The following is a 27,087-nucleotide window of genomic DNA, read 5'->3' on the forward strand; positions in this document are numbered from 1 at the left end:
CGAGAATTAATCAAGCAAATGAAACCAAATTTGTCATGTGGAGGTTCTAGGGTACAATAAATGTTTTTATGGTGGTTAGATACTCTTCCCCCTTCTCTAAGGGAGGTAGGGGGGTGGGGGGAGGTTTGCCATACAAATGAAATACAAATTTCTGCATTACACGAGAATTAATCAAACAAATGAAACCAAATTAGGCATATTGAGGTTTTAGGGTGCAATAAATGTTTCTATGATGGTTAGATTCTCCACCCCCCCTCTCTAAGGGGGAGCTGCCATACAAATGAAAGACAAATTTCTGCATAATTCGAAAACTAATCAAATGGAGCCAAATTTGTCATGTGAATGTTTTAGGGGACACGAAATGTTTCCGTGGTAAATAGACACTCCTCCCCTCTCTCTGAGGGGTGGGGGGGAGTAGGTTAACTGCCATACAAATGAAGTACACATTTCTGCATAATTCAAGAATTAATCAAGCAAACTGAACCAAATTTGGCATGTGGAGGTTTTAGGGGGCAAGAAACATTTCTAAATTGGTTCAACACTTCTACCACCTTTCTGAGGGGAAAAATTGTCCGATATAGAGATGTCTTTATTCTATCGTATTTTCTGTATAAAACATTTATTCCATGTAACGGAGAAACATGTTATTTGCAAGTGGTTGAAAAATCTTGAACGAGAATTGTGTCTGAAAAGTTATGTTAGAAATACTAGGAATTTTATAGTAAAAGTTAAATTCAACGGGGTCGATTAGAAGATCGATCAATGAACAGTTCTGCTATTGGACCCATGAACTTGCTCATAGTAAGAAAAAGTGAATGTTTGAAGATATTGATAACAAAAAACAAACTTTGGGTGGGACGAAGTTTACTGGGTAGAGCTAGTTTGTAAATAAAACACAATACGCTTGTGCACAAGCTCGCTCGTGATCAGTCTGTCTCTTTCATGCTTCAAGCAAATAATTCCTCTACTGCTTGCTTCCGTACTGTTTTCATATACCGCTCCCCTAACCAACTTAGTGATGAAACGACCTCATCTTAGGATATACTTCTAGGCGCCTTGAACATATGAAGGGCACATTGAAACTTTCAAGCAATGAAAGAATATCGGGCCACGGCAAAAAAAATATGATCCGCGATTCAAGATTGTTCCGTCAATTTAGCTGTTATCGCCAAACTAATCGGTGAAGTCAGCACATTTCTATGGTGGTGGAAAATGAAGTGGGTTAGGAGAGCGGCGTCTGAAAGCAGGACAGAAGCAAGCTTTATTCGAAATAAACATAAGAGAGTTCACGAAATCGTGCACAATTGTATTGTGTTTTGTGTACAAAAATACTATATTTATAAGATTGCTGCAGAGGTTTCTGAAATATTGGCCCCCCTTGTAGCATATTTTTGAGAGTCTTGATTCTCACAGTTTGAGATTTTGGCAGTTCTCTCAAGTGACTTACCTACCCGTACCGTCAATAAGGAGAACAAATATATGGGACAATCAGAATTCTTCTAAATTTCATCTATTTAAACCATTTACAGACTAGCAGACTGACTTAAAATACTTTTCGCTTCTGAGTCTTTTTGAGTCTTCTTCCGAATCTGCTTGACTTGACCCATGTTCCGTTATCCGACCAAAAGAACATGAATGAATTGTCCTACTCGAGGAAAGACAACAGACGATTTCAGAGATACTTGTAAATTCCCTGGTCGATGGTACCAGTTGCAATGAAAATGTTGATTTTTGAGTTAATTCAAGCACAGATAGTCTGTCAAACTAGGTATTTCTTAGCGAACTTCGACAGTTTCACGTGCCTAACCACGCATTCGAGCTTCCGGTTTCCGGTTTTGAACCTCCCCTGATCCAGACTTCCAGGCTGTCAACAAACATTCTCCAAACATTTCTATTACGCAGATGACAGTTAATTTGGTAACTTGTAACAATTTCGCTAACTCGGCTCGCGAGTATTTCGGATATGCACAATGTTTGAGCTAAATTTTTTATGTAACTTCTTTTGATTGGACCCTATTCCGAAAAATGAAGAAAAACCGTCAAAATTAAAATAGGAACAACATTCTTCGTGCATTTACAAACATTTACAAAATGAGGGGTATTCAAGCTACATATGTTCACGATTAAAAAAAATTCATGTCGACCAAATTTTGATCGTAACTTCCTTTATACTTGTTCGATGCATTTGTGCACTATTAAAATCGAGATTATTTATCACAATCAGACATTCCATGCCAAACCGATACAGTGGTTCTCAGATTTTCGTGAAAAGTGGTAGTTTTGTTCTTTATCGCAAAACATTAGACCCGTATTTTTTTATTTTTTCAGTAGGGTAACCATTTCCATTCTAGGGTTGTCCTCTTTTGACTTTGATGATTTTTTTCAAAAAGTCAACTAGACCGATACAGATGATCGACATATAAAATCAAAGCCAATCCGGTCTTTTTTGAAAAAATACTAAACCTGCAGAAAATTCGAATTCTGTTCTCGTTATTATTGATTGTATTCGTTTTTTATTATTTTCATAGTCTCGGGACCAAGGGCGTTATATTTTTTTATATTTTTTCTGAAACGCTGGTATTTTTCACATAACATATGTCGAAACCAGAGAGGCATTTTTTTCGTTTTTGAGTTGTGATTTTTCAAGGTTAACCGATAGTTCGAGAAATCAATTTTTTCCTATTTTTTCCAACACAAAAATTCATAACTTTTGATCTACTGGAGCGATTCAGATGATCGATATATCAAATTAAAGCCAATAAGCTAGCCCTTTACGTTCGATTGTCTTTTGCACATTGTGAAAATTAAGAGTATTTATTGTCTGATAATAATTCAGGTGATTTTTGGTCGCTTCATGACTAATTTGATCGGTTCAGCCGCCGGTTTGGTATTTCTCTTGATACGAACTCTAATCCCGTTCCTTTGGACAGTTGAAAGTTCGTTATTCGCCGAGAAATCTATCGGTTAAAATTTTTCAAATATTGGTTTTAGATTTCTCCTACTTCTTACAATGGTTTCGCTCTTCCGAAACCCCAAAAATAGGAACAATATTGGCAAGGTTTACAAATATCAAAGAAAAGCTCACCTTGGCGTAACACAGATGCAAATGTTCTTGAAATTTTTATTCGCTTTGATGACATTGAACTTCGTGTTTCGATAAGTGAAGCATATTTGACAACGGATTACCCTTGTATCCCCGTCAGCGAACGAGTACTGTGCAGGACGGATTTCTTGCCAAATCGTCTTAGGAGTTGACAACACCATCTCAGATAGCAACGAATCGTTGTTGCTGTAAAGACATTGGTCATTTGAGCAACTTTGCGCACTTGAAATCTTCTAAAAAAACTTTTTGAAAAGGGCCAATTTTTTAATTTTTTTACAAAAATATTTACTCAAAATCTATAATATCTACAAAATTCGGGTCAAAGGATGAAATTTAGGAAATAAATTAATTACCAAAATACCAACAAAATTTTAAAGAAAAATTACACTGAAACAAAATATTTGAAATTGAAATTATTTTTTCTCGAAAACGTATTTTTTTAAATAATTAAAACAATATATCGGAAGATGGGCACTTTTACAGGGAAAAAGTTGTTATAAAACAACGTTTCACGTTTTCTTTGAAATAATTACTACTAATCCTAATTTTGTTTGAAGTCAAGATAGAGATATAGCGTATTCGACAAAGTTTTAGATCTTACTTTGTCAAGAGTTTCCGTACAAAAATGCCATGTATTCCAGAAACTATGAAATATAGAAAGTTAATGTATTTGACAAATGTTCATATTTTGATAAGACATAAAACTTTGTCGAATACGCTTTATCGCTACCCTGACTTTAAACAAAATAAGAATCAGTTGTATTTTTATCAACGAAAACATGAAAAAGTTGTTGTTAGAAAAAGCTTTTTCCCTGTAAAAGTGTGCATCTGTGTATGGAAGACTTGTTGGAAATTTTAAGGGCTATTCACATATTTTTTTAAGAATTAAAAAAAACATTTTTGAGAAAAATTAAGAAAATTTTAAAAATATTTTTTTACAGTGTAATTTTGCTTTAAAAATTTTTGGTGCTTTTTTATGAAAATATTTCCATATTATAGTCTGTTATAGTCTGTTATAGTCTATTATAGTCTGTTTATTATAGACTGTTTAGTCGTTTTGGCGGAGAAATTGCGTGAAGAAGCCAAAAGTCATTACTAACTGAATACGGATATAGTCAGTCAGATAGTCAGCTGACTATCCTCAGTTGACTATGACTACGCAAAACCCTGGTCTTTACACCCACAACGTTTTGCTGCAATTTGAAATGTGCTACCCAAGACGCCTAGAAGTATATCCTAAGGTGAGGGCGTTTCGTCACTAAGCTGGTTAGGGGAGCGGAATATGAAAACAGTACGGAAGAAAGCAGGAGGTGAATTATTTGCTTGAAGCGTGAAAGAGACAGACTGATCACGTGCGAGCTTGGGCACAAGCGTATTGTGTTTTGTTTACACAGTCGACTTCCAAGAAAGTTGAAGAGTGATTTTAGCAAGTAGGTTGGCATGAAATTCGTCAAATGGACGATTAGAAGAAATGCGTCAATTTGCCGATAAATCTAACTATTAAAATGGATCTTTTCAAATTTCGGTTTTGGTCCCTTTCCACTTCCTACAATGGTTTCGCTGTAATGATGCTCTTAAAAGAAGCAATATTCACAATGTTTACAAATACCGAAAAAAAATCTCACTATTGAACTTCATGTTTTGATATGTGAAGTATGTCAAGAAGTAAAAGTTTTCATTCAAATTTTAACAATTTAGAACAGGTCTACTAAATATTCCTTCCAAAAAATTGAAAACAATCTCTTTTCTAAGCATCGCAAAATTGAGTGTACACCTTAAATTTCTCCAAACAAATTAACTTTTTAAGTAAGATCTTTGCGAATTTTCGTCAGTGGGTGATGTCAACACCAAAACCCTGTTTGGGCATTGTTGGTTTTTGTTTTTTTTTCGTGTTTGAAAAAGTTTTAATCAAAATGGCAAGTAAGAGGAAAGAAAAAGATATTGTTACACATACAATGATAACAAATAAGACTTGTCAAGGAAAGACATTGCGGAAGAACCCACTCTACAGTAAAAAAAAACAATAAACAAGTGGAAAACCGAAGGAACCATGAAAAATCTTCCGGGTGGAGGACCCAAACGGATCCTACCTTCTGACGATGAACGAGTAATTGTGCGAACATTGCAGAAGAACCCTATAACAAACATTCCTAAATTGACTACCGAAGTAGCGCAGACACTGTCCGGAGAGCAGCATACAGGAACAATCTGAGAGGTCGTGTTGGCCGTGAAAATTATGTCATCTCAAAGGTGAATATGAAAAAATGACTACAGTTTGCTAATGCATGTGTAAACAGACCTTAGGAGTTCCGGAACAAGGTCTTTTATACGGATGAATCGGAAACCAATCTCTTTGAATCGGATGACGTGGAGGAAACCAGGATCGGTAGTCAGATGATCTATGGAACATTGGCGGCTTCTGGATCTGCAACCATGGAGTTTATCGATTCGACGATGGGCAAGATGGCTTCATTGATCTTCTTGGAACGTAACCTCCAGTCTCCCGTTCAGAAATTGGGTCTCCCTCGTGATTAATACTTTCAACAGAATAATGACCCGAAGCAAACTGACTTCGTGGTGCGGGAATACCTGCTCTATAATGTCCCAATCAACTTGAAACACCTCCGCAATCACCGCACTTCAACACTATGATGGGAAATCAAGAACCATCTAAAGAATAAAAATCCAGGGGACAAAGCGGAACTCAAAACGGTGATTACGGAGATCTGGGAGGCACTTCCGTCTACAGTGTCCAGAAATCTCGCCACGGTGCTTGTAGAAAGTGCTGGACGCCAAAGGGAGGCCATACCAAATACTAGGGGATTGATTTTTGTTATCTGTTAATATTTCTGAACTAATTAAAATTTTCTTTTCAAGAAAAACTTAAACTTAAACACTCTATTTTGCCACGTCTTAATTGGAGATTTTTTGTTTGTATTTTAAATATGAAGTAGAAATATGACAATTTTATTTTTTTACTTATCACTACATGAGAGTAGAATGGATCAATTTCACGATGAATATGAGTCGCATTTAATTATTCACTTTTTAACCCCGAAAAATTTGAAAATAACAAAGCAGCACGAGGTGTATACTTAATTTTGCGATTGACTGTATATAATGCATTTTCAGGTAGAGAAAACACACTTTTAAAGTAAAAATTATAAATGGAAATTAATTTACCAATAGAAAATTTGAATTCTATGTAATACCCTTCTTTCTGCAGGTTATTTAACAATCTAGAACGAAAATCGTTTTTTGATAATGATGCTATTTTCTATGCTATTCATATCTATTTTTTAGATTTAAAAAAATATATTTTTGAGTAAAATGAATTTTAATTTTCAAAATATTTTCTTCAATGAAATTTTGTTTTAAAAATTCGTTAGATATTTTTTAATTAAATTTCAATGAAAACACAAGTAATTTCCTACATTTCATTCACTAACCAACATTTTGTAGGTCTTCTAGTTTTTGAGTTGAGAATTTTCGAAAAAAATGTTGTAAAAAAACAACATTTAAAAAAAAATAGGAGTCTTTTTTATCACTACGTGAGAGTGAAACGGATCAATTTTACGAAGTCGTATTAAATTATTTACTTTCTAACCCCGAAAAACTCAAAAACAACAAAACAGCACGAGGTGTATACTTAATTCTGCGATTGACTGTATATAATGGTAGAGAAAACACACTTTTGAAGTGAAAATTATAAACGGAAATTACCAATAGAAAATGTGTATTCTATGTAATACCCTTCTTTCTGCAGGTTATTTAACAATCATGAACTAAAATCGTTTTTGATAATGGTTTTATATCATAAAGAGAAGTTTTGTGAAAAAGAAACTTATGGAAAAAATAGTTAAGTAAGGTTCATAATTTCAATAGATTAAATAAAGCGAAGTAAAAGTTTTCATTCAAATTTTAACAATTTAGAACTACTAGACTTTCAGGTCTACTTATCCGAATAAGAGTAATCTGCTTCGTAAGCACGGATATTACCACTAAATGTCGACACTCTACACTCTGTCCAACTTCTATAGGACCAGGTGACTACCATACACTGCATGATTTTCATTTGTGTGTGTGCAAGCGCTGAGCGTAAACGAATGTTTTCGTATTTTCAACTGTCAAGTTTTTATAAGACCAGTTACAGTTTCCACTGTTTTATTTGTTTTGATGAAATAAATCTGGAAAATGCCGAAGGGAAAAGTGTACACGGAGAGAAAAAAAAGGCAGATCGATGCATTTCACCAAGAAAATGTTGGTATCAGAGAAATTTCTCGTCGGATTGAACGATCCCATCAAGTAGTGCTCAATTATTTGGCGAATCCTCAAAATACGGTAGAAAGGAGAGAGCTCCACGTAAATCGAGGCTCTCTGACCGGGATAAGCGGGAAATAGCTAGAACAGGTTCGAATACCTCAAAATCGTATGTGCAAATAAAGCAATATTTCATCTACTCAACTGCTCGGGTGACAATTCGTCAAATTTTGATAAAAAATCCTCACATAAAGAGGACTTAAACGGTTGAAACTCCTAATCTCACACCATCTCACATCGAAAGACGTCTGAGTTTTGCCAAAGCTTACATGAACCGACAGTGGGACATGGTATGTTGTGACAAAGAATGTTTCCTAAAGAATACATTTTTCTATATACCATAACGATAAGTTCTTTGATGTATAGGTTCACTGACGAAAAAAAGTACAATTTGGACTGTCCTCATGGTTTCAACGGGTACTGGCGTGATTTACGGAAGAAGGAACAGTATTTTTCAACCAGGGATTTTGGTGGAGGCTCGTGCATGGTTTGGGCGGGATTCCGTGCACCCGGAAAGCTTCAAGGATTATACACATGTTCTGGAATCCTTTCTTCTACCGTTTTTGCGTGGATATTATCACAAAAAATTCACATTCCAGCAAAACAATGCTACTATTCATACCAGCAAGTAAACAAAGGACCAAAAACTTAATTTATTTGACTGGTCGGCTCGCTCTCCAGACTTAAATCCTGTTGAAAATCTTAGAGGGGATCCTTGTACGCAGAATCTACACTGAGGGAAAAGGGTACACCACGATTGAAGAACTCAAGGACGCAATTTCGGAAAAATAGAAAAAAAATTGATAAACCCGTTCAGCAGAATTGGGTAAATAGTATTAAAACACTAATTTTCAAGGTTATTATCCGAAATGTCGAGGTTACTAATTATTGATATGTAAATCAGCCGATCGTTTGGAATTTTTCATTGATAATACTTGTGAATTTTGAAGTGGTCTTATAGAAACTGGACAGCTGAAATTATCATATTGAGGCACAATAAATAAACAAACAACTCTTTTGAACGAAATTGACCGAGCATTCAACAATGTATGAATGTATCTTGTTGAAATTCTAACTGTTTGTGTTGCAACGAATTAGAATCAGGGTGGTCTTATAGAAGTTGGACAGAGTGTACATCTGTCATTGCAGATTGTAAGGAACAATAATGGTAAGAATTGATCGTGTTTGAAGAGATGCAGCGCGAAAAGTTAAAAAAAACTTTGGAAAAAAATAAAAATGTTGTTTAATCCACATTATCAGTGGTAAAATAGTGACGCAATGCGTGATTTTGTTAGAAATATCACTGATACATACTCAGAAAAGAGAATTTATAGCACTGAAAGGAATAGTATATTTACTTTTTACTTCCATGTGTCTAATCAAACCGATCACGAAAGGCAACAAGGAATCGGCGATATTTTAGTTTTTCCTAGTAATTTAGGTAAATATTTTCTTCATATCTATTAAACAGAACCTTGGTATTGCACCATAGTCCTAGAACGTTCATGCGATTGTAATCGATCAACATTTCACTCTCGAATGCGTTATTTAGATTCTTGAGTCGTGATTCTACTGAGCCAACATTAAGCTAACATGTGTTTTGTGACGTGTCTTGCTCATCCGGCAGCTAATGGATCGATGTGGTTTGCCGCTCAATGTTGCCTCAGTGGAATCCAGCCTTCACAGAACCAGCATCGTGAAAAACAAGCGTGTTTTTCACGACGCTCGCGTACACATTCCCACACATGTCGAGGCGTGTGTGTGGTTTGGTAGTGAAGTTCATTCACGCGAGTAGATAATACCACGTTCCTAGTGCGAGCACTGATTTGCACGCACTCGCGAATCATCTTCACGATTGATTAGAACACATTGACGAGCAGTAGTTTATCAGAAACTTATATAAGTGTGTAACCGATTTCACCGATTTAGTGCTAATAAAGCTGTTGAATTCGACATTGACTGTGGCTGTTTGTAAGCCATAAAACTTGCGAAAACACGCAAATTAACGGTGAGTGGAAAGTTCAGTCCATCTGTTTGTATTACCAAATAATCCTCCACTAGCTATGGCATACGTTCGTACTGAACTTGAACTTGGCCTTCTTTATGGAGAGAAAGTGAATCACCATGTTTTAATGTTTGTTACATTAGCCTGCGAGGCCGAAGGCCGAAGACAAAGATGACTTCGATTCGAGACCATTGCCGTATTCACTCGAAAAGGCAAATACACCCGGAAGTGTAAACGAAGGTTTATGCGCTTTAATTAATTTCCGTGTGAATGATGGGATCCAATTCATTGACCAGTCCCGCAGTGTGATAATGCAACGGTTTAACACGTTCGTCGCCCAAAGCGACTTTTCTGAGTTTCTTGCGGAGTCCAACTTGTGGATAAATTATCAAATGAAGATCAAACTTAGTTCGTAGACAACTTTTACATGATCTAGCGATATTTTATTTAATTTGAAGATGAATTGACAACAATAACACAAAGTCATATTATATGGGATTCGCAAAAAGCTGCAGTACAAACCATTCGCACTATAGATTAATAAAAAATATAGTATAAACATTATAATGATATGGTTATGATTTTATTGTTTTTCTACATATCCTGTAGTTACACTAAGGTGCATATTCTATCAAATTCGTTTTAAAAATTCTATTCAATTTGAACGAGGAAAGTGTCACCCATATCTGGGTGACGGGGCGACGAAAGTGTTAATAATGACGCTGCGCAGGAAAGTAACTGAACAAAAATGAATGAAAGAACGCGGGGGGTTAAGAGAGGCGCAGTGCATTTGCACACAACAACAAAAAACACTGAATTCGCGAAACGTGGCCTGAAAATTGGCTTATTATAAACTATAGAAAACAAATCAATTCATTTGGGTCAAAACTATAATCGCACCGATAACCGCTGGTCGATTGTCAAAAAGAAAGAAACAGCATTTTGATTTAATGCTCTGCCGATAGCAAATGCCAATAAGTTGGAACTTGGGGTTAATTGAACTTGTTCGGATATTCGTTAAAAACTTAATTCTCGTAGCAGCTCGTGGTTGTACAGCTCAAACTGCAATAGGTATTTTGACGTAGGACTACGTCTTTCATTTCTGTACCGGGATGTAAGTTCAAAGTTTCAAAAACGAGAGAGTGACGCTGGAGTGCAAGGTTTTGCACATTAATACCTCTTTACCGGCTGAATGGAGCGGTATAATAATCACTTCATCCGAAAGATAAAATGTCAACGAGTTATATGATTGTCACTTATTGGTCCAAAGAATTGTTTCAATAGCTTGAAAATAGCTTTGAAAGCAAGCTATTGAAATCATCATTGCTCATTGATGATGATTGGTGATCGCAATGTGTTCCCGAAAACGGACGCAAAATCTAGGCACCTCGAGAAACCGTCATAGCGAATACATGCAAGCTGCGGCTTCTTTTGCTCGCTTACATTAGTGTTTGGGAAACCACAGCGGACACATGCAAGGCGTGAGTACTTTTACTCGCATCAGTTTCTGTTCTGCTTTCGCATGGAACAGTCATGAAAAATTGTTTACGTGTGAATGCGTTCAAGCGAACGAATATTCGCATTTACGCATTCGACTTGGTGTTCCCATGATGCAATCCAATTGACGAATTTACGCAAAGCAGAATCAGCTCATGCGACTCCTACATTAGAGTTCAGAACCACAAAAGTGATGATGTTTGTTTATTCTACACACTGAAAAGCAAGATTCGGTCGTGATTATTCATTTTATTTCTATTTAGATTTATTTCAACCATTAAATGTCTTCAGTATATGGTAAGATAGTTTTTTTTAACCCATTTATTTATTTATCAGGATCATTAGCATTTTATCTGTAACAGAGCCGGGTTTTTATCGTGTACATGTACATATGTTTATGTTTCTATAAATTGTAAATTACACAGTAGTAGTAGTAGCCATTTAGGCGTTAGGTTTTCTGTTCCATTACATTATGGTAAATTGCAATGTAGTAGCCATTTAGGCGTAAGGGTATTCTATCTGTTCTTCCATTGTTCAGCAGACCGGACAGCGGAGACAGTTGATATTGATCATTGTTGGGTTATTTATAGAACAGCAGCCCGATGTTTCTTGCAGAGCAGAGCAGTTGGATGAATCGATCTTTGTTCCACCGTGGATCGATCTCCATAGCTGATGATGGTTGCGTGGACGTAGTTATTCTATAACAACACAAAGATGGTCAATTGAGGGCCCTGAGTTTGAACTCACGATCGATCGCTTAGTAAGCGAACGCGTAACCAAGTGGCTACGAAGACCCCCTTGGTAAGATAGTTAGGGCTTTGTATATTTACGATGATTTCAACACGCGATTGGATCAAAGCCACTGATAATATTCGAAAATTTTGAGTTGGATAGTGCATACAGGTTATGAATACTGTGGATAATGGTGGTGAAATCGATATCATATTAAGTTGGATTATATCATTGATAATGAAAGGGCCGATACAAGAAGGATTTGCAGTATGTTTAGCGCAACACATACTACTCATCGTTTATCTAGTTGAAAACAAAAATTAAGTTACAACACTTATATCAAGCCATTCTTCAAAATATACATACCACATTGTAAAATAGCGATTCTCTAACCTTTTTAGCGTAGAAAGAATACGTGAAACCGGGAAATTTGAAGATAAATTCTGATTTTTCTAAAAAAATTTAACGACCAAAAAAACAAAACATCATCATTTTACTCGCTGCGCCATCTGGTTGTAAATCTAACGTAAATTCGTCAATAGCATCAGTTTCTGTTCTGCTTTCGCATAGAACAATCATGAAAAATTACCGGATCACGATAAAAAAGAAATTAATTTTATGCAAGGTTATATAGACTTCATTTAGTTTTCACCGTGTAGTGGCGCCCTCAGTTTCTATTCTGCGCATGGAGTGATCATGAAAAATCTCGCGTTATTCTCACGAAAAAAAAAATTAATCATGTATCAAACATCTTCAGTTGCTTTTACAAGGCCACTCAAATTCCATCGGTTCTTTTCGGAACCACCAACAAGTTCGAACGAGTTTAATTTTATGTTAATATAATATATATATATATATATATATATATATATATATATATATATATACTCATCCAACCACACACCAACAAGAAAAACTTTCAGCAATCTTTCAAAATATTCATTCATTCATTCATTTAGAATTGGTTCAGATGCATTTTGAAATAAATGATTGCCGAGCCAACGGTAGTCCTACGTCTACCTTGCGGTTATATCACAGATATAACCCATTTCTTGTTTTTTTATGAGCTAATTTCCAATAAACAACTTAATTCTGCTTACAAATTATAGTTCTTCTAATACGATAGAACGTGTTTCGATTTTCAGCTGTTGCGTCCATGCAAAGTCCTAATAAAGAATGACAATGTGCTACTCAAATGATAATGCGAGTTTTTCGTCTGCGCGATTGACAGTTGGCACTTCGATGACAGCTTTGGCTGCATGGGCATGTGTTTTAACAGAACTCTCGACGCAAAAGTTTAATGATTATTCTAGAAAAACACGGAGCAATTGGGTAATTAATTGATTGCATACATAAAATATACATACATAAAAAGAATATAAGAACGAAGATTAACAAATGATGAACATTCCAAATTGATTTTGAATCAATAATAATTTGAGAAAATATTGCGATGACAGAAAATGTAATCTTATTTCACATAATCATATCTTAAGAAGAAATTATGAAAAGATGATATCAAATGCATACAGTCAGATCATAATACGTCAACACAACTCGGATAACCGTCTCTCCCACTACCGCTCAACAACCAATTTGTTAGCCGGTCAAGCGCAACTGAGTGCGCGCTTCTTTTCTTGTGGACATTTGAACATTATCAACAGAGCAATTTTGTTGCTCGACAAGATTGACCCCACGCAGACAAGCATGTTTACTGAGACCGCCTGAAACTGAAACTGAGACTTTTGCCCCAGTTTGTGATTATGTTAAATTGCATAAAACATGGTCACGAACTCACGACTCTATCGCTGTTTGTTGTGATACCGATATATCATAAGATTTTTTTTTCTGTTACATGAACAGTGTTCTTTGCTTAATCATACGTTGGATAATCAGAGTTTAGGTATTACTCTATCATGAATTGTCATCGTATCACTCTAAGCCATCGTTTTAATATGCATCGAGATGCATATTTTTGATTTAGAATTTGGTGTGCAAATAATGTTCGGAATAAAAATATAGAATTTGGAATATGAATAGTAATTTGAGCTCTGTTTCCTAGATAATGTCTTTTATTTAGAATCCGATCAATAAATCTAGCAGATGGGATGACCCTTCGAAATATATATATTTATATCGAAATTATGCCCCTTTTTCGTGCAAAACAACTAAATCTAGTCGTAAAACACGAAGCGTGACCCAGGCAGGAACTCCACTATTGAAAAAGTGGTCTCCCGATTTTCGGTTAACAAACATATGGTAAAATTGACAAACAATAAAACAAATATATCACAAGTCAGATTATATCGAAATTCGACAGCTCTGCCCATGATTGTACAGTTGACGTAACCACTGATGAAAGAATGCATGTTTGGTGTACATATTCGAGAATGATGTCTATTAACATTTTCAATGAAATAATCAGTCCTTTCTGTGATATCTGAAAAAAATATTCACACCTATTCAAAAACCGGACCGGATTTGAAATTGGCACGATGTTGCATTCTGTAACCCGAACGAGATCGACTTCTGAGATTGTAGAAGTCAATCTCGAGAAGCCGTGATTCGTACACAATCGTCATATACAAAGTGGCCACATTCACCTACATTCCAGAGCCCGAACGGATTTGAAACATCGCACTCCAATTGAGATCGACTTTTGCATTCTAAAATCCATCCTAGATTCAAACCCAATCGACATATGTAAAAGTGGCAACATTGCCTTGCCGCAAACAAACGGAAAAATAATTCCTTCGTATGCATGAAGCTATTTACTCTCTATCACATGAGCAGGCCCGATTGCAGTTTCAAAATGTTATTACTTGATGTTATTTGAATAATTTGTTCTCACCCTCACTTACACGCACAAACTTTATCAATCACTAACTGACCCGGCAAACTTCGTCCCGCCCAAAATTTGGTTTTTGTTATCAATACCTTCAAACATTCACGTTTTCTTATTATGAGCAAGTTCATGGGTCCAATCGCAGAACTGTTGATTGATTGATCCTCTATTCGACCCCGTTGAATTTACCTTTTACTATAAAATTCCTAGTATTTCTAACAAAAATCATCATTATAATATCAGATTATTTTCAGAAACAATTCTCGTTCCAGATTTTTCAACCACTTGCAAATAACATGTTTCTCCGTTACATGGAATAAATGTTTTATACAGAACATATGATAGAATAAAGACAGCCCTAAATCGGACAATTCCTTCCTCGAGGTCTGCTCTTATCAACACATCCGGCTAAAACCTACATATGCCTAATTTGGTTTAATTTGCTTGATTAATTCTCGAGAAATGCAGAAATTTGTGTTTCATTTGTATGGCAGCCCCTCCTCAGAGAGGGGGGAGGGGTCTCAAACTATCACGAAAACCTTCCCCGGCCCCAAAAACCCCTACATACCAATTTTCATGTCGATCGGTTCAGTAGTTTTCTAGTCCATAAGAATCAGACAGACAGACAGACAGAAATCCATTTTTATATATCAATCATATCATATAAAATCATTTTTTTTTTTTCTTTATTGATTTAATTAGGCTCAAGTGGATAAAGAGCCACCATCAAGCAATACATTTTAAAACTATTTGAATATATTATAACTATTCAAAATCCTTTTTTTCTTTGCAATTTCAATATATTATATTTTAATGAAAAGCTAGCTTCAATTAGATATGTCGATAATCTAAATCGGTTCAGTGATTCAAAAGTTATAAATTTTTGAAAAAAGTCAGTTTTGGGAAAAACTGGGGAAAAATGATTTTTCGGACCACCCTAAAATGGAAATGATCACCATAACGAAAAAATAAAAAAAAATCTAATGTTTTGCGATGAAGAACAAAACTACCACTTTTCATCGAAATCTGAGAACCACTTTATCGGTTTGGCATGGAATGGCTGTATATATTAGGCTGTCAAAAAAGTCCTGCGGTTTTTTTTTTGAATTTTCATTTGTTCATAAAATTAGTTACAATCATCTGTTTTAAGTCAAATATGCACCGTTTTGTTCGATGACTTGTTCCCAACGAGATGCCAACTTCATAATATCCCTGTTATAGAAGCTCGCTTCCTTATTGGCAAAAAACTCGGATAGCCATATTTCATAGGCCTCTTTTGTGGCTAACTTCTGACTACCTAGCTCGTTCGCCATGGACTAAAACAGGTGGTAGTCACTTGGTGCAAGGTCCGGACTATACGGCAGATGCAAAAGAACCTCCCATCCGAGCTCCCGGAGCTTCTGGCGCGTCACCAAAGAAGCGTGTGGCCTGGCGTTGTCCTGATGGAAGACAATGCGGCCTCTGTTTATCAAAGATGGCCTCTTCTTCATGAGTGCTACCTTCAAGCGGTCCAGTTGTTGGCAGTACAGGTCCGAATTGAGCGTTTGGCCATAGGGAAGCAGCTCATAATAGATTATTCCTTGACAATCCCACCAAACACACAGCAGAACCTTCCTGGCCGTTAATGAGGGCTTGGCCACCGTCTGTGCCGTTTCAGCGGGCTTCGACCACGACCGTTTGCGTTTCACGTTGTCGTAAGTGACCCACTTTTCATCGCCAGTCACCATCCGCTTCAGAAACGGGTCGATTTTGTTGCGATTCACATGCGTCGATACGGTCAAAGATGTTCGTCAACGTGTGTGGCACCCATACATCGAGCTTCTTTGTGAATCCTAGCTTCTTCAAATGGTTAATAACGGTTTGATGACTTATCCCCAGCTCTTGGCCGATGCTACGGCTGCTACTATGCCGGTCTTCCTCGGCTAATTCAGCGATTTTGTCGCAATTTTCGACGACAGGCCTTCCGGAGCGTGGCGCATCTTCGACGACCTCTACACCAGAACGAAAACGTTGAAACCATCGTTGCGCGGTGGAAATGGAAACTGGGTCCATAAACTGCAAAAATCTTATTGGCAGCTTGAGATGCATTTTTGCCTTTGTCATAGTAGTACTGTAAAATATGTCGGATTTTCTCTTTATTTTGCTCCATATTTGCGACACTATAACTCACGAACGACCTAACCAAACAAAACACTGTCAAGGACTATATTATAGCGCGCAAAAATACCTTTCCAACAAGCTATAGTATGACTCGATACAATGAATACAACTAGAACTACGCGCTTACAACGACACCTCGCGGAAATACTGCAGGACTTTTTTGACAGCTAATATAAAAGATGTACATATACAAAATATACAATAATGTACAAAAGACAATCTCACGTGCATCGCGATGTACAAAGTATCAATGAATCCGGAAAAATTAACGTTAAAAAAGATTTCTACAGATCCGCACTCTTTTACAGACATTCCCACATTTTTAACAGACTTTCACATATTTTTACAGACTTATTTTAAAAATCATCTGGGAACTCTTCGTTCCACTTTTCATCGAATGTTTTCAAACTGCAGGAGTAAACATTTACGTGACTGTGACTTCGTTTGTTTTTATTTCGTTCGGAGAAATATTATATCAGGGAAAGTGGACATTAAAATTGCGTTGCTCAGTGGAAGGCTACCCGAATACGAGTGAAAATGTTTACGTTAGCTTTTATCGTATTCCTTCGGAAACGTATTTACAGACGCGCTGGGTCGATATTTTCGGAGACGCGATGCAGACTGCCTTCATCGCAGTGATGCAGCGGGGATTTTCCATTCGCATGGAACTTCACATCACTGTGGCAGATTGAGGGACTCGTTTCATCGGAGACAAAACACAACACACGCTTAAACTATAACTATGTACATTGTATTTTACTTAATACTATAGAAATATACACGAAATTATACAGAGTTATAAATTGTACAAGCACTTAAGTTTCTTCTTAAATTCTGCTTCGAATTTGCTGCTGTTGCGTACACTCTGCTGTCTTTAATCGAACTGGTGTGCTGTCCTTGTACAGCAAAAACTATCATCCAATCCGTTGGCGGAACATGTTCGATTCTTTTTGCAGGAGAGCTGTGGATTACACTTTAGGGTCTGACGTCGAGGTATGTCATCGCATGCATCTGTTCTCTCTTCAGTGCGCTTGCGACTGTACAATTTTGATAGATATACATCGTTACATTTCAACCGGAAAAGAAACCTCGTGAGAAACCGTAATGCCTTCTCCACAATTAAGCCGGTAGTTGACCCAGAAGATTACGTCCATCATCAACATGGAGCGCAGATGGCTTCGCCGTTATATTCATAACCAGTACTAGCGGATCATAATTACGCGGATTTCATTCGGCCAGCTTCACTAGCAAAACTGTATTCACCGACGTTAGAAAAAAACGTCCTCAAAACATTTCATTTTTGCTATGTATGTACGTATCAAAATTCGCCAATGTCGAATTTCACTCCCACATCAAAATGTTGGAGTGAACTAAGCGTTATTCGTAGTTTGTTGATATTCGTTCAGGTTCTGATACCTTGCAATATGAGATTCTCTTTCGAGATGCAATGGCCAATTAAACAATTGACGGAAAAATGAAGTTCGTTCATTTTATTTTTATTTAATTATTTTTGCCTTTGATAACAATACCTTTTTTATAGTGTTGATTATCATAAGAAAAATAACACTCCTGATCGTTGGATCTCTTTTGACATTTCAATTGGATCTTTTTTGACAGCCGTTTTAATTCAGTCCGCACTACCTAGATCGCAACGGGTACTAAGTTCTGCTTGTGTAATAGGAAAGGAAGGGAGAATGGACAGTGGGAGTAGGAGATGCGACCTAAATAATAACATTAGCGCTTCTTAGGAAGACATATATGGGGTACATAAAATTAGGGTCACGAGTAGCTAGGATATCGCGAACTGGCATGCGTGAGTGTATTCCTTGAGCCTCTAAATCGGCAACCAGTTTAATTCTTTCATTGCAAAATTCATTATATAACCAAACAACGTGCTCGATGTCATGATATCCTTGACCACAATTGCATAAATTGTTAGTAGCAAGACCTATGCGGAAGAGATGCGCTTTTAGCGCGGAATGATTGGACATCAATCTGGACATAGTTCTAATAAAATTTCTGTGAAGATCTAACCCTTTAAACCAGGCCCTCGTTGAAACTTTGGGGATAATAGAGTATAGCCATCTCCCAAGCTCATCTCTGTTCCATTGGTTTTGCCAACTGGTGAGTGACTGCTGTCGGGAAATGGAGAAGAATTCCCGATACGCTATTTGCATTTCAAAAACTGTGCCCTGCATACTACCCATCTTTGCGAGTGTATCCGCTTTCTCATTACCAGGAATAGAGCAATGGGAAGGAATCCAAATGAAAGTGATTCGAATACTTTTATCAACAAGAGAATTCAATGCATTCATAATTTCGATAAGAAAATATGATGCTTTCGTCTGTTGTTTCAAGGATTGAATGGCTTGTATACTGCTGGTGGTAAGGACTCAATGGTTTTAATTGCATGATATATTGCAGCCAGTTCGGCAACATACACTGAACAAGGGTCTTCAAGTTTATGAAAGCTAGTGTAATGTTCATTAAAGATACCAAAACCAGTGGATCCGTTTATTCTTGAACCATCAGTGAAAAACATTCTTGAAGAATTGATATGATTATATTTTGAAGCGAAAATATTAGGGATTAACGATGATCGAAGATGATCTGAAATGTCTCGAGTTTCGTCCTTCATAGAAAGATCGAAATCAACGGAAGATCTGCAAAAATTCGGAAAGTTAACATTATTGAAGATGTCTGCTGAAGGTTTTATTTCTTGAGAAATGTAATGAGAGTACAAATCCATGGATCTCGACCGTTGGTTTAATTCGAGAAGCTTCTTACAATTCTCAATTAAAGGGTGTGTCACATGAAATTGCATCACGGAAAAAACGCTGTAGAAATTCTTCCAGTAGACCGATCCTTTTGAAAATTTTAGACAGTAAAATAAAAACTATTAAACAACTTTTGGCATTTTCTTTTTATTCATACTTCGAGCCCAAGCCCGTATGCTCGCACCTTCCTCTTTACCCCGTCCATAAGGTTCTGTACAACGTCAGGTTGTAGTTTTTTTTTTTGAACAGAAATCCATTTTCTCTTGAAGTCCGCCTCCGATTTGACAACTTTTGGGTTCTTCCGGAGGGCCTGCTTCATAATCGCCCAATATTTCTCTATTGGGCGAAGCTCCGGCGCGTTGGGCGGGTTCATTTCCTTTGGCACGAAGGTGACCCCGTTGGCTTCGTACCACTCCAACACGTTCTTTGAATAGTGGCACGAAGCGAGATCCGGCCAGAAGATGGTCGGGCCCTCGTGCTGCTTCAATAGTGGTAGTAAGCGCTTCTGTAGGCACTCCTTAAGGTAAACCTGCCCGTTTACCGTGCCGGTCATCACGAAGGGGGCGCTCCGCTTTCCGCAAGAGCAGAACGCTTGCCACACCATGTACTTTTTGGCAAACTTTGATAGTTTCTGCTTGCGAATCTCCTCCGGAACGCTGAATTTGTCCTCTGCGGAGAAGAACAACAGGCCCGGCAGCTGACGAAAGTCCGCTTTGACGTAGGTTTCGTCGTCCATTACCAGGCAATGCGGCTTCGTCAGCATTTCGGTGTACAGCTTCCGGGCTCGCGTCTTCCCCACCATGTTTTGCCTTTCGTCGCGGTTAGAAGCCTTCTGAACCTTGTATGTACGCAGGCCCTCCCGCAGCTTGGTCCGCTGGACGAATGCACTTGACAAATTCAGCTTATTGGCGACATCCCGGACCGAACTTCTCGGATCACGTCTAAACTGCTTAACTACGCGCTTGTGATCTTTTTCACTGACGGAGCATCCATTTTTGCCGTTCTTCACCTTCCGGTCGATGGTTAGGTTCTCAAAGTATCGTTTTAGTACTCTGCTGACCGTGGATTGGACGATTCCCAGCATCTTACCGATGTCCCGATGTGACAACTCCGGATTCTCGAAATGAGTGCACAGGATTAATTCACGACGCTCTTTTTCGTTCGACGACATTTTTCCAAATTTACGAAAAATTGACAGTGAAGCATGGCCAACATGATCTATACACTCTTATTTGATTATGAGCGAAAGCTGAAGATATAATTCCTAAAAATTAAATTTCTACAGCGTTTTTTCCGTGATGAAATTTGATGTGACACACCCTTTATTCCGTTCTGCACAACGACAAGCGAGTACAAAAGTACTCAACACAAAAAAAATACCCCCGACTTGCATGTTTTGACAAATGATGATGATGTTGGATTAAAGAGGCTTTAAACTTTTCAGTTCATTCGCCTCTAAATTGTTTTGACAAAGCGGATTCCCCCAGGCACATTGATTTTGAAGTCTTTGTTGGGGAAACTGTAAATCGGGCCAATTAAAACATGACAGTTAGGGCGTTTAGATAACGCTAGACATTTTACGGTTATTCAATCGTTCATCTCACGAAAAATTACATCTTATTAACGGTGATAGACGCGTAGAAATATTTACTATCAATTGATGCAAACATCTCCGATTGAGTTAAGAATTGTACGAGTTATAAGCATTAGAAATACGGGTAGGGTTAACACACAAATCGGCAGAACAAATGTATGGGAAAAAAGGAAGTTCTTCCAGTTCTTAATGAATTTAAACCGTTTAGAGATTAGCGAATTGTAATGTAGAGCATATCCGATTCGATTGGTATGCAAATCATGAGAATTCGTTTACAGTGAAAATAGTTATTAACGTTAACTTTATTTCATAAAAACGTGACCTGTTTTCTGATTTGGTAACCTTCCTGAAAGAGGAAATATCTATTCACCTCTCCTAGAAACTTTCGCAATGAGAATGGACTGACACTTCCAAGAGCTATTCGGTGTGTTCTTTGTGCAATCTCGTTGATTCAGGTCACACACGGAGATCAACTATGAAGAGTATAATCTTCCCAGGCTCAAGCTCAAGCAAAAGAATGGTGCAAATGGATAACAAGAAAAAACACTAAACTGCACCTCAAGGGTACTCTTCGAAAACTTTGGAAAGTTGAATAAACAGTTTGTAGGTTCCGAAATGAATGAGCTGTTTTTAACCATAGTTTTTTAAAGTTCAGACTTTTTACAGGGCATCTAAAAATTCAGGACAATATGTTTTCTGGCAAGGTCACTGCGAGTAATGAATATCGCGAATAACGATATAAATGACTAAAAACGAGGTGCAAACACGAAATGAAAGATATCTCAGCATGAAAACTATGTCTTATGCATAGATAAATCATTAAACTATGAACCTGTAAGGTCGTGTACACAAGAGCTCAAAAGAGCATGAGCCTACCACTTACTGTCGAATTCCGGGAAGCCCTACAGCGTCAACATCAAGCTCGCTCTCGCGAATAACCCGCGCCGCAGATAATCGGGATTCTACTGTATTTGTAAATATATTAAAGTCCATATGTCATGTGGAGACGCATGATGGTTTTGTGTCAAAAACAAAACTTAATATTTGAAATCTTTTCCTCATTCAAAAACGCGGCAGATTAACATAACATGTGATTTAAAACTGAAATGTTCGAATAATTCACGGCAACTATTCCATAAATATAAAATGTAACATTCATATACGAACTCTGATATGTAGATCAAGCGGTACAAAAGCACTACAGTATAACAATAAGAATAACATTGCTAAAAACTGTATGTGAATCACCCATGATAAAGAGGAAAATAGATAACGAACGCAGAAGAATCATTCCCGCAATTCCCGCGTCAAATAGTCGAATTCACCCGGACACTATCCTTCGAATCGATAAGCACATGGACCGAAACATAAAATATTGCTACTTCGTTTAAAAAATCAAAACAACGCGACATGGATTGTACCAAACGAGTTAATGTGTAATACGATAGATTAGAATTGGGTGATCTCTGTTAAAAAGATCGATCTTATCCAATCGATTTTCCAAACTGATTTTCCACTGATTAAATCGGTACCAAAGAATCGATCTTTGAAAAATTAAAAGCTTTTTTTCGATTTAACTGCTTATTCTATATAAATGTCTTGTCTTTTCTTTAAACAGTTTTATTCCTCAGCATGAACAGTCACAGGGCATTCATCTTGTGCCGTCAGGCAGTCGTAATTGAAAAAGCATTATTACAAATTCAACAACCGCCCAGGGCTCAGCTGACAATGATCCCATAAAAGCCAATCGTGCCATACATCTGTCTTTTAGTCGAAACCAATTTTTTATTTGGGACCAGTTCTTAAAAGCAACCTTTTGCCTGTGATTGATGTCAACATCAGGTTTGATGCGCAACTGATTACAGTATATCCCCTCAGTAGCTGCCGCTAGTTCTGTCTCTGTTAGCATTTGTACAGAAATTAATCGTAGAAGATCCAAACGTTGACATTATATTGAAAAAAACGTTGTATTCTGAAAAACCAATCTACAAAAAGTTTTTCTAAAGTTTTTCTAAGGGTGGGTTTAGACTAGGGATATATTCATGTGAAGAAATATGATGAGATTTATAGAAATCGCATCATCCGTTTACACTAGCGTGAACTTCTATAATGAATATATTCATATCTTCGGTGAATTTATTCACCTGAAGTAGAACTGCATCCAACTTTAGTGATTTCTCACCAGTGAGAAATTCACAAGCGTTTACATATGCTGAATTTATTCAAGTTATATATACCTCGAATAAGTGTATCATATTTATTCTCATCCGTTTACACCTATTTTCACGTGAATAAATCCATCTATAGCTATAGATCTCCCTAATGTAAACCCGCCATAAGATCGAAAGCAAAAAATCGATTTTCTCGATTTTCTCGAGTACAAAAAATCGATTCAAAAAAAATCGGAAATCGGAATGAAAAGATCGATCCGAGATCGCCCAATCCTACGATAGATACTTCCTACACATGGATTCATCAATTATTATTTCAACAAATGTCGATACATAATTTATTGTGATTATTCCTATTTGAGGATAAACATCGGAATCGATGATGAACCGTTAATAAAGAAGTGCCATACTATACTATTTTGTCCATGTTGTTTGGCAAAATGAATGGACGTTATAAAATATAAATGTTTCTTCAATAATATTTTCAAGCAACAAGGCCACATTAATCACCATATGTTCTTTCCACAGCCAGCACAATCGATGGCGGAGAGCAACTTTCCGCGGAACCGATTCTCGTCGCTCTCCGAGCGGGACTCCCGTTTGCAGTTCCTCGAGTACTTCGACGACATCTTCAAGTGCACGATCTGTCTGATCAAGCTCCAAGATCCCCACCTGTGCCCGCGCTGCTCGAAGCTCTATTGCTACGGCTGTATCTCGGAGTGGTTACTGTCCGAATCCGAGCAGCACATGAACTGTCCCAACTGCAAGCTTGACCTACAATTGGACAAACTGGTGAAAGTGCGCTGGTTCGAGGAGGTGGAACGACTGCAGCGCGATTGCCTTGAACCAAAGCCAACGGCTAGTGGCGCCGCGAAGAATGGCGGCGGCGTCGGCAAGAAGGACTCGTGCCCGAAGCATCTGAAAACCATCAATTTCTATTGCTGCACCTGTAAAGAGTGCGTTTGCGATGAGTGCGCCGTCGCCGACGAACATCATTTGGATCACACGTTCAAAAGTTTGGAGGTGATCTACGACAGCAGCAAGCAAATTGCGGAGGAGGAATTCGAGAAGGTGAGACACTATCTGAAAAAAATCGCGCTGCTCGTTGAGAAAGTGGATCGAAACGTGGAGCTGGTGAAGAAGGTGAAGGAGGAAAAGCTGAAGGAAATTCAAGCCATCACCGAAAGTGCGATCGAAGGGCTCGAGCGCCAGGTCGGGGAGAAGTTGCATAAACTTCAGGGTCACAAGTTCTCGCTGCTGGCTGAGATGCAGGACATTGAAAAGTCCTTGGGACACATGGAGATGGAGATGGTGAAGAGTACCAAATCGCAATTCATCTTGAAAAAATCGAAAATTTTCAAGGAGTGCAACAAGATTCGAATGAACCCGATCAAAGATTTCAAACACATTCGGGTTCCGGTTAGCCTAAAGATGTTTGTGTGTCTAATTTACATCTGTCGTTTTTTTTACAACTTTGGTTTTTTTTCAGCGAAATCCCGACAATTTATGAGTCTGGCATTTTTGTTATAGAAAACTTCTCTTCTTTCGACGATAACAAGGTAGCTTACTCCAATGAGTTTGCCGATAGTGTTGGCCATGTCTGGCGCATAATGGTCTGGTGTGTGATCTCCGAAGATCAGTTGGGAATCTATCTGGAATTGGTAGATGGACCACCATGCTGGTATGAATTGTACTTTTTTTTTTCCATGAAGTACGTATTAATGTTTGATATCATTATTGATAGGATGGAATGCCGTTTCCAACTTATTCACTTCGACGTCAAGAAAAACATCCAGAAGAAGATCAAGCAGTGCTTTGATAGTTCAACGCAGAAAGACTGGGGTTTCCGTGATTTTATCGCATTGAAGACTATTCTTGATGAGAACTACTTGAAGAAGGATGATTCACTGGAGCTGCTGTATCACATTCGACCTTGTGCTGGCGATTGCGAGTAACTGGAATGTTTTCCTTGAACCGACTGACGCGTACTTTCGTACCATATAAACACAGACTGTATTTTTGAATGAAATAAAATCTTTTAATCGTTTTATTCCGTGTATCAGCTGGTACTATCGAACAGCGTCGAAAATTAAGATGCGGAATAATTACGCAAATTAGCAGCCCCTTCTTTTACCCTTTGTTGAACGCAAGAGCCCTCGGGGCTAAGGCTGCGTGCGAGTCAGTGAGGTGGAATGAACTTGTCAACTGGAGGTACGGAAGATCATTTTACGATTCAGTGAAATGAGGCAGCCCGTGAGGAACGCACGAGATGCGTTCGCTAGGAAAAACCAGTTAATCATTATTAACTCTTGAAAATTTCAGATTGTCCTTGTATCTGACTCTTGATAATCTACCGCAGTATAAACCCCTTGTCTTTTCTTGGATTCTGCATGTAGATTGACTTAGTCGTTCTTTTTTTGAAAAAATAGAGTTCTGTTTTCGTTATTATTGATTGTATTTGTTTTTATTGTTTTCATAGTCTCGAAAACCAAGGACACTATATTGTTTTATATTTTTTTTCTGGAAAGCTGAGGATTTTCACATTACATATGTCGAAACCAGAGAGGCGTTTTTGTTCGTTTTTGAGTTATGATTTCTCAAAGTTAACATGTTCAATATTTCTATGCTACTAGACTGGATGTATGCGACTAGAATCCAATTAATTAGAAAACGTGTTTTTTTTCATAAAAGGCTAGCTAATTGGCTTTAATTTGATATTTTGATCATCTGAATCGGTTCAGTAGTTCAAAAGTAATAAATTTTTGGAAAAAGTCATTTTTGGAAAAAAGGGAAAAATGATTTTTTGGACCAACGGTTAACTTTGAAAAACCATAACTTAAAAACAAAAACAGGAAGTGGGTTATATCTATGGTATAACCGCAAGGGTGACGTAGGACTATCGTTGATTTAGAGATCATTTGTTTGAAGTTGAATCTAAATCCATCCTGAATGAATGAATAAATATATATTTGGGTGACTTCAAAAACGAGAGCGTTACGTTGGAGGCTCGAGGTTTTATGCATCCAATATTGGATACAAAAAACCTTGTTCTGAAGAATAATCTTTAGAAGCTTTCCTGCTAACTGCACTTGATTGACAAATCACAATACCAAATGTATGTTGTCGCAGTATTATATGGATAGAAAACATTAAAATAAACTCGCTTGAATGTAATTTTCAATTCCAAGGGGAACTGGCAGATTATTTTTCAGCAACGATCATTTCTTTCCAGGTTTCTTCTCGATAACCAGCAAACGAAAAGAGTTGCGCGCGTGTATGTGTGTGTGTGTGACGGCTGCTTCAATGTCTTCCCGAGGAACCGTATTTCGATGCTGATACTCTCTTGATCACCTTCTCCTCTCCTTCTGATCGATAGGCTTTTCTGCGCTCGCTCATAGTTAAAACAAACTGATTGCATTTCAGGTCAGGTCAGGCCAGGTAATGAATCCCACGATCCTTCGCCGTTCAGCTCGTTCAGTAACGATGTTGTCTTGTCTATGTCCTCAGGCGTCGTGCACAAATTACGTAACGCTAAAAATCCGGATCTTGAAACACCTCCCCCCCCCTTACGTAACGCAATTGCCTATCTCTAATAAACAGAAAGTAACGCAACATCTACCTACTCCCCCCTTATCGCGTTACGTAATTTGTGCTCGACGCCTCACGAAAAATGAATGGGTTTCACCACCAGAATATCATTCAGGTATGCTTTTCGTGCGTGATTGAATCGAGAGAAGGTGTGGTTTACGATGGCAATTTGGAAGGCAAACTAGAGGAGAATGAACTCTCTGAGTATGAAAATTTCGGCGACTGAGCAATAATCGATTGAAAATTATATAATTTTCGCGATACGAAACATTTTCCGTTGCGCACGCATACAATA

General features: G+C 37.6%; 1 protein-coding gene across 1 annotated transcript; it reads left to right on the forward strand.

Annotated features, from left to right (window-relative positions):
- Positions 1–9,273: 9,273 nt before the first annotated feature.
- Positions 9,274–25,254, forward strand: LOC129778855 (E3 ubiquitin-protein ligase TRIM37-like). The gene is made up of 4 exons (XM_055785996.1): positions 9,274–9,431; positions 23,733–24,637; positions 24,694–24,885; positions 24,949–25,254. The coding sequence occupies exons 2-4, from the start codon at positions 23,745–23,747 to the stop codon at positions 25,157–25,159; spliced, it is 1,296 nt and encodes a 431-aa protein (XP_055641971.1). The 5' UTR covers positions 9,274–9,431; positions 23,733–23,744; the 3' UTR covers positions 25,160–25,254.
- The last annotated feature ends 1,833 nt before the right edge of the window (positions 25,255–27,087 follow it).

This window comes from Toxorhynchites rutilus, chromosome 3, assembly GCF_029784135.1.
Source record: "Toxorhynchites rutilus septentrionalis strain SRP chromosome 3, ASM2978413v1, whole genome shotgun sequence".
In the NCBI taxonomy this organism is placed as follows: Eukaryota; Metazoa; Arthropoda; class Insecta; order Diptera; family Culicidae; genus Toxorhynchites; species Toxorhynchites rutilus.

Bases quoted from the DNA above. Each gene is read 5' to 3' on its own strand.
- LOC129778855 (XM_055785996.1), top strand. From the start codon at position 23,745: ATGGCGGAGAGCAACTTTCCGCGGAACCGATTCTCGTCGCTCTCCGAG. The intron at 24,638-24,693 runs GTTTGTGTGTCT...GTTTTTTTTCAG, and splicing joins GTTCCGGTTAGCCTAAAGAT to CGAAATCCCGACAATTTATG. The intron at 24,886-24,948 runs GTATGAATTGTA...CATTATTGATAG, and splicing joins GTAGATGGACCACCATGCTG to GATGGAATGCCGTTTCCAAC.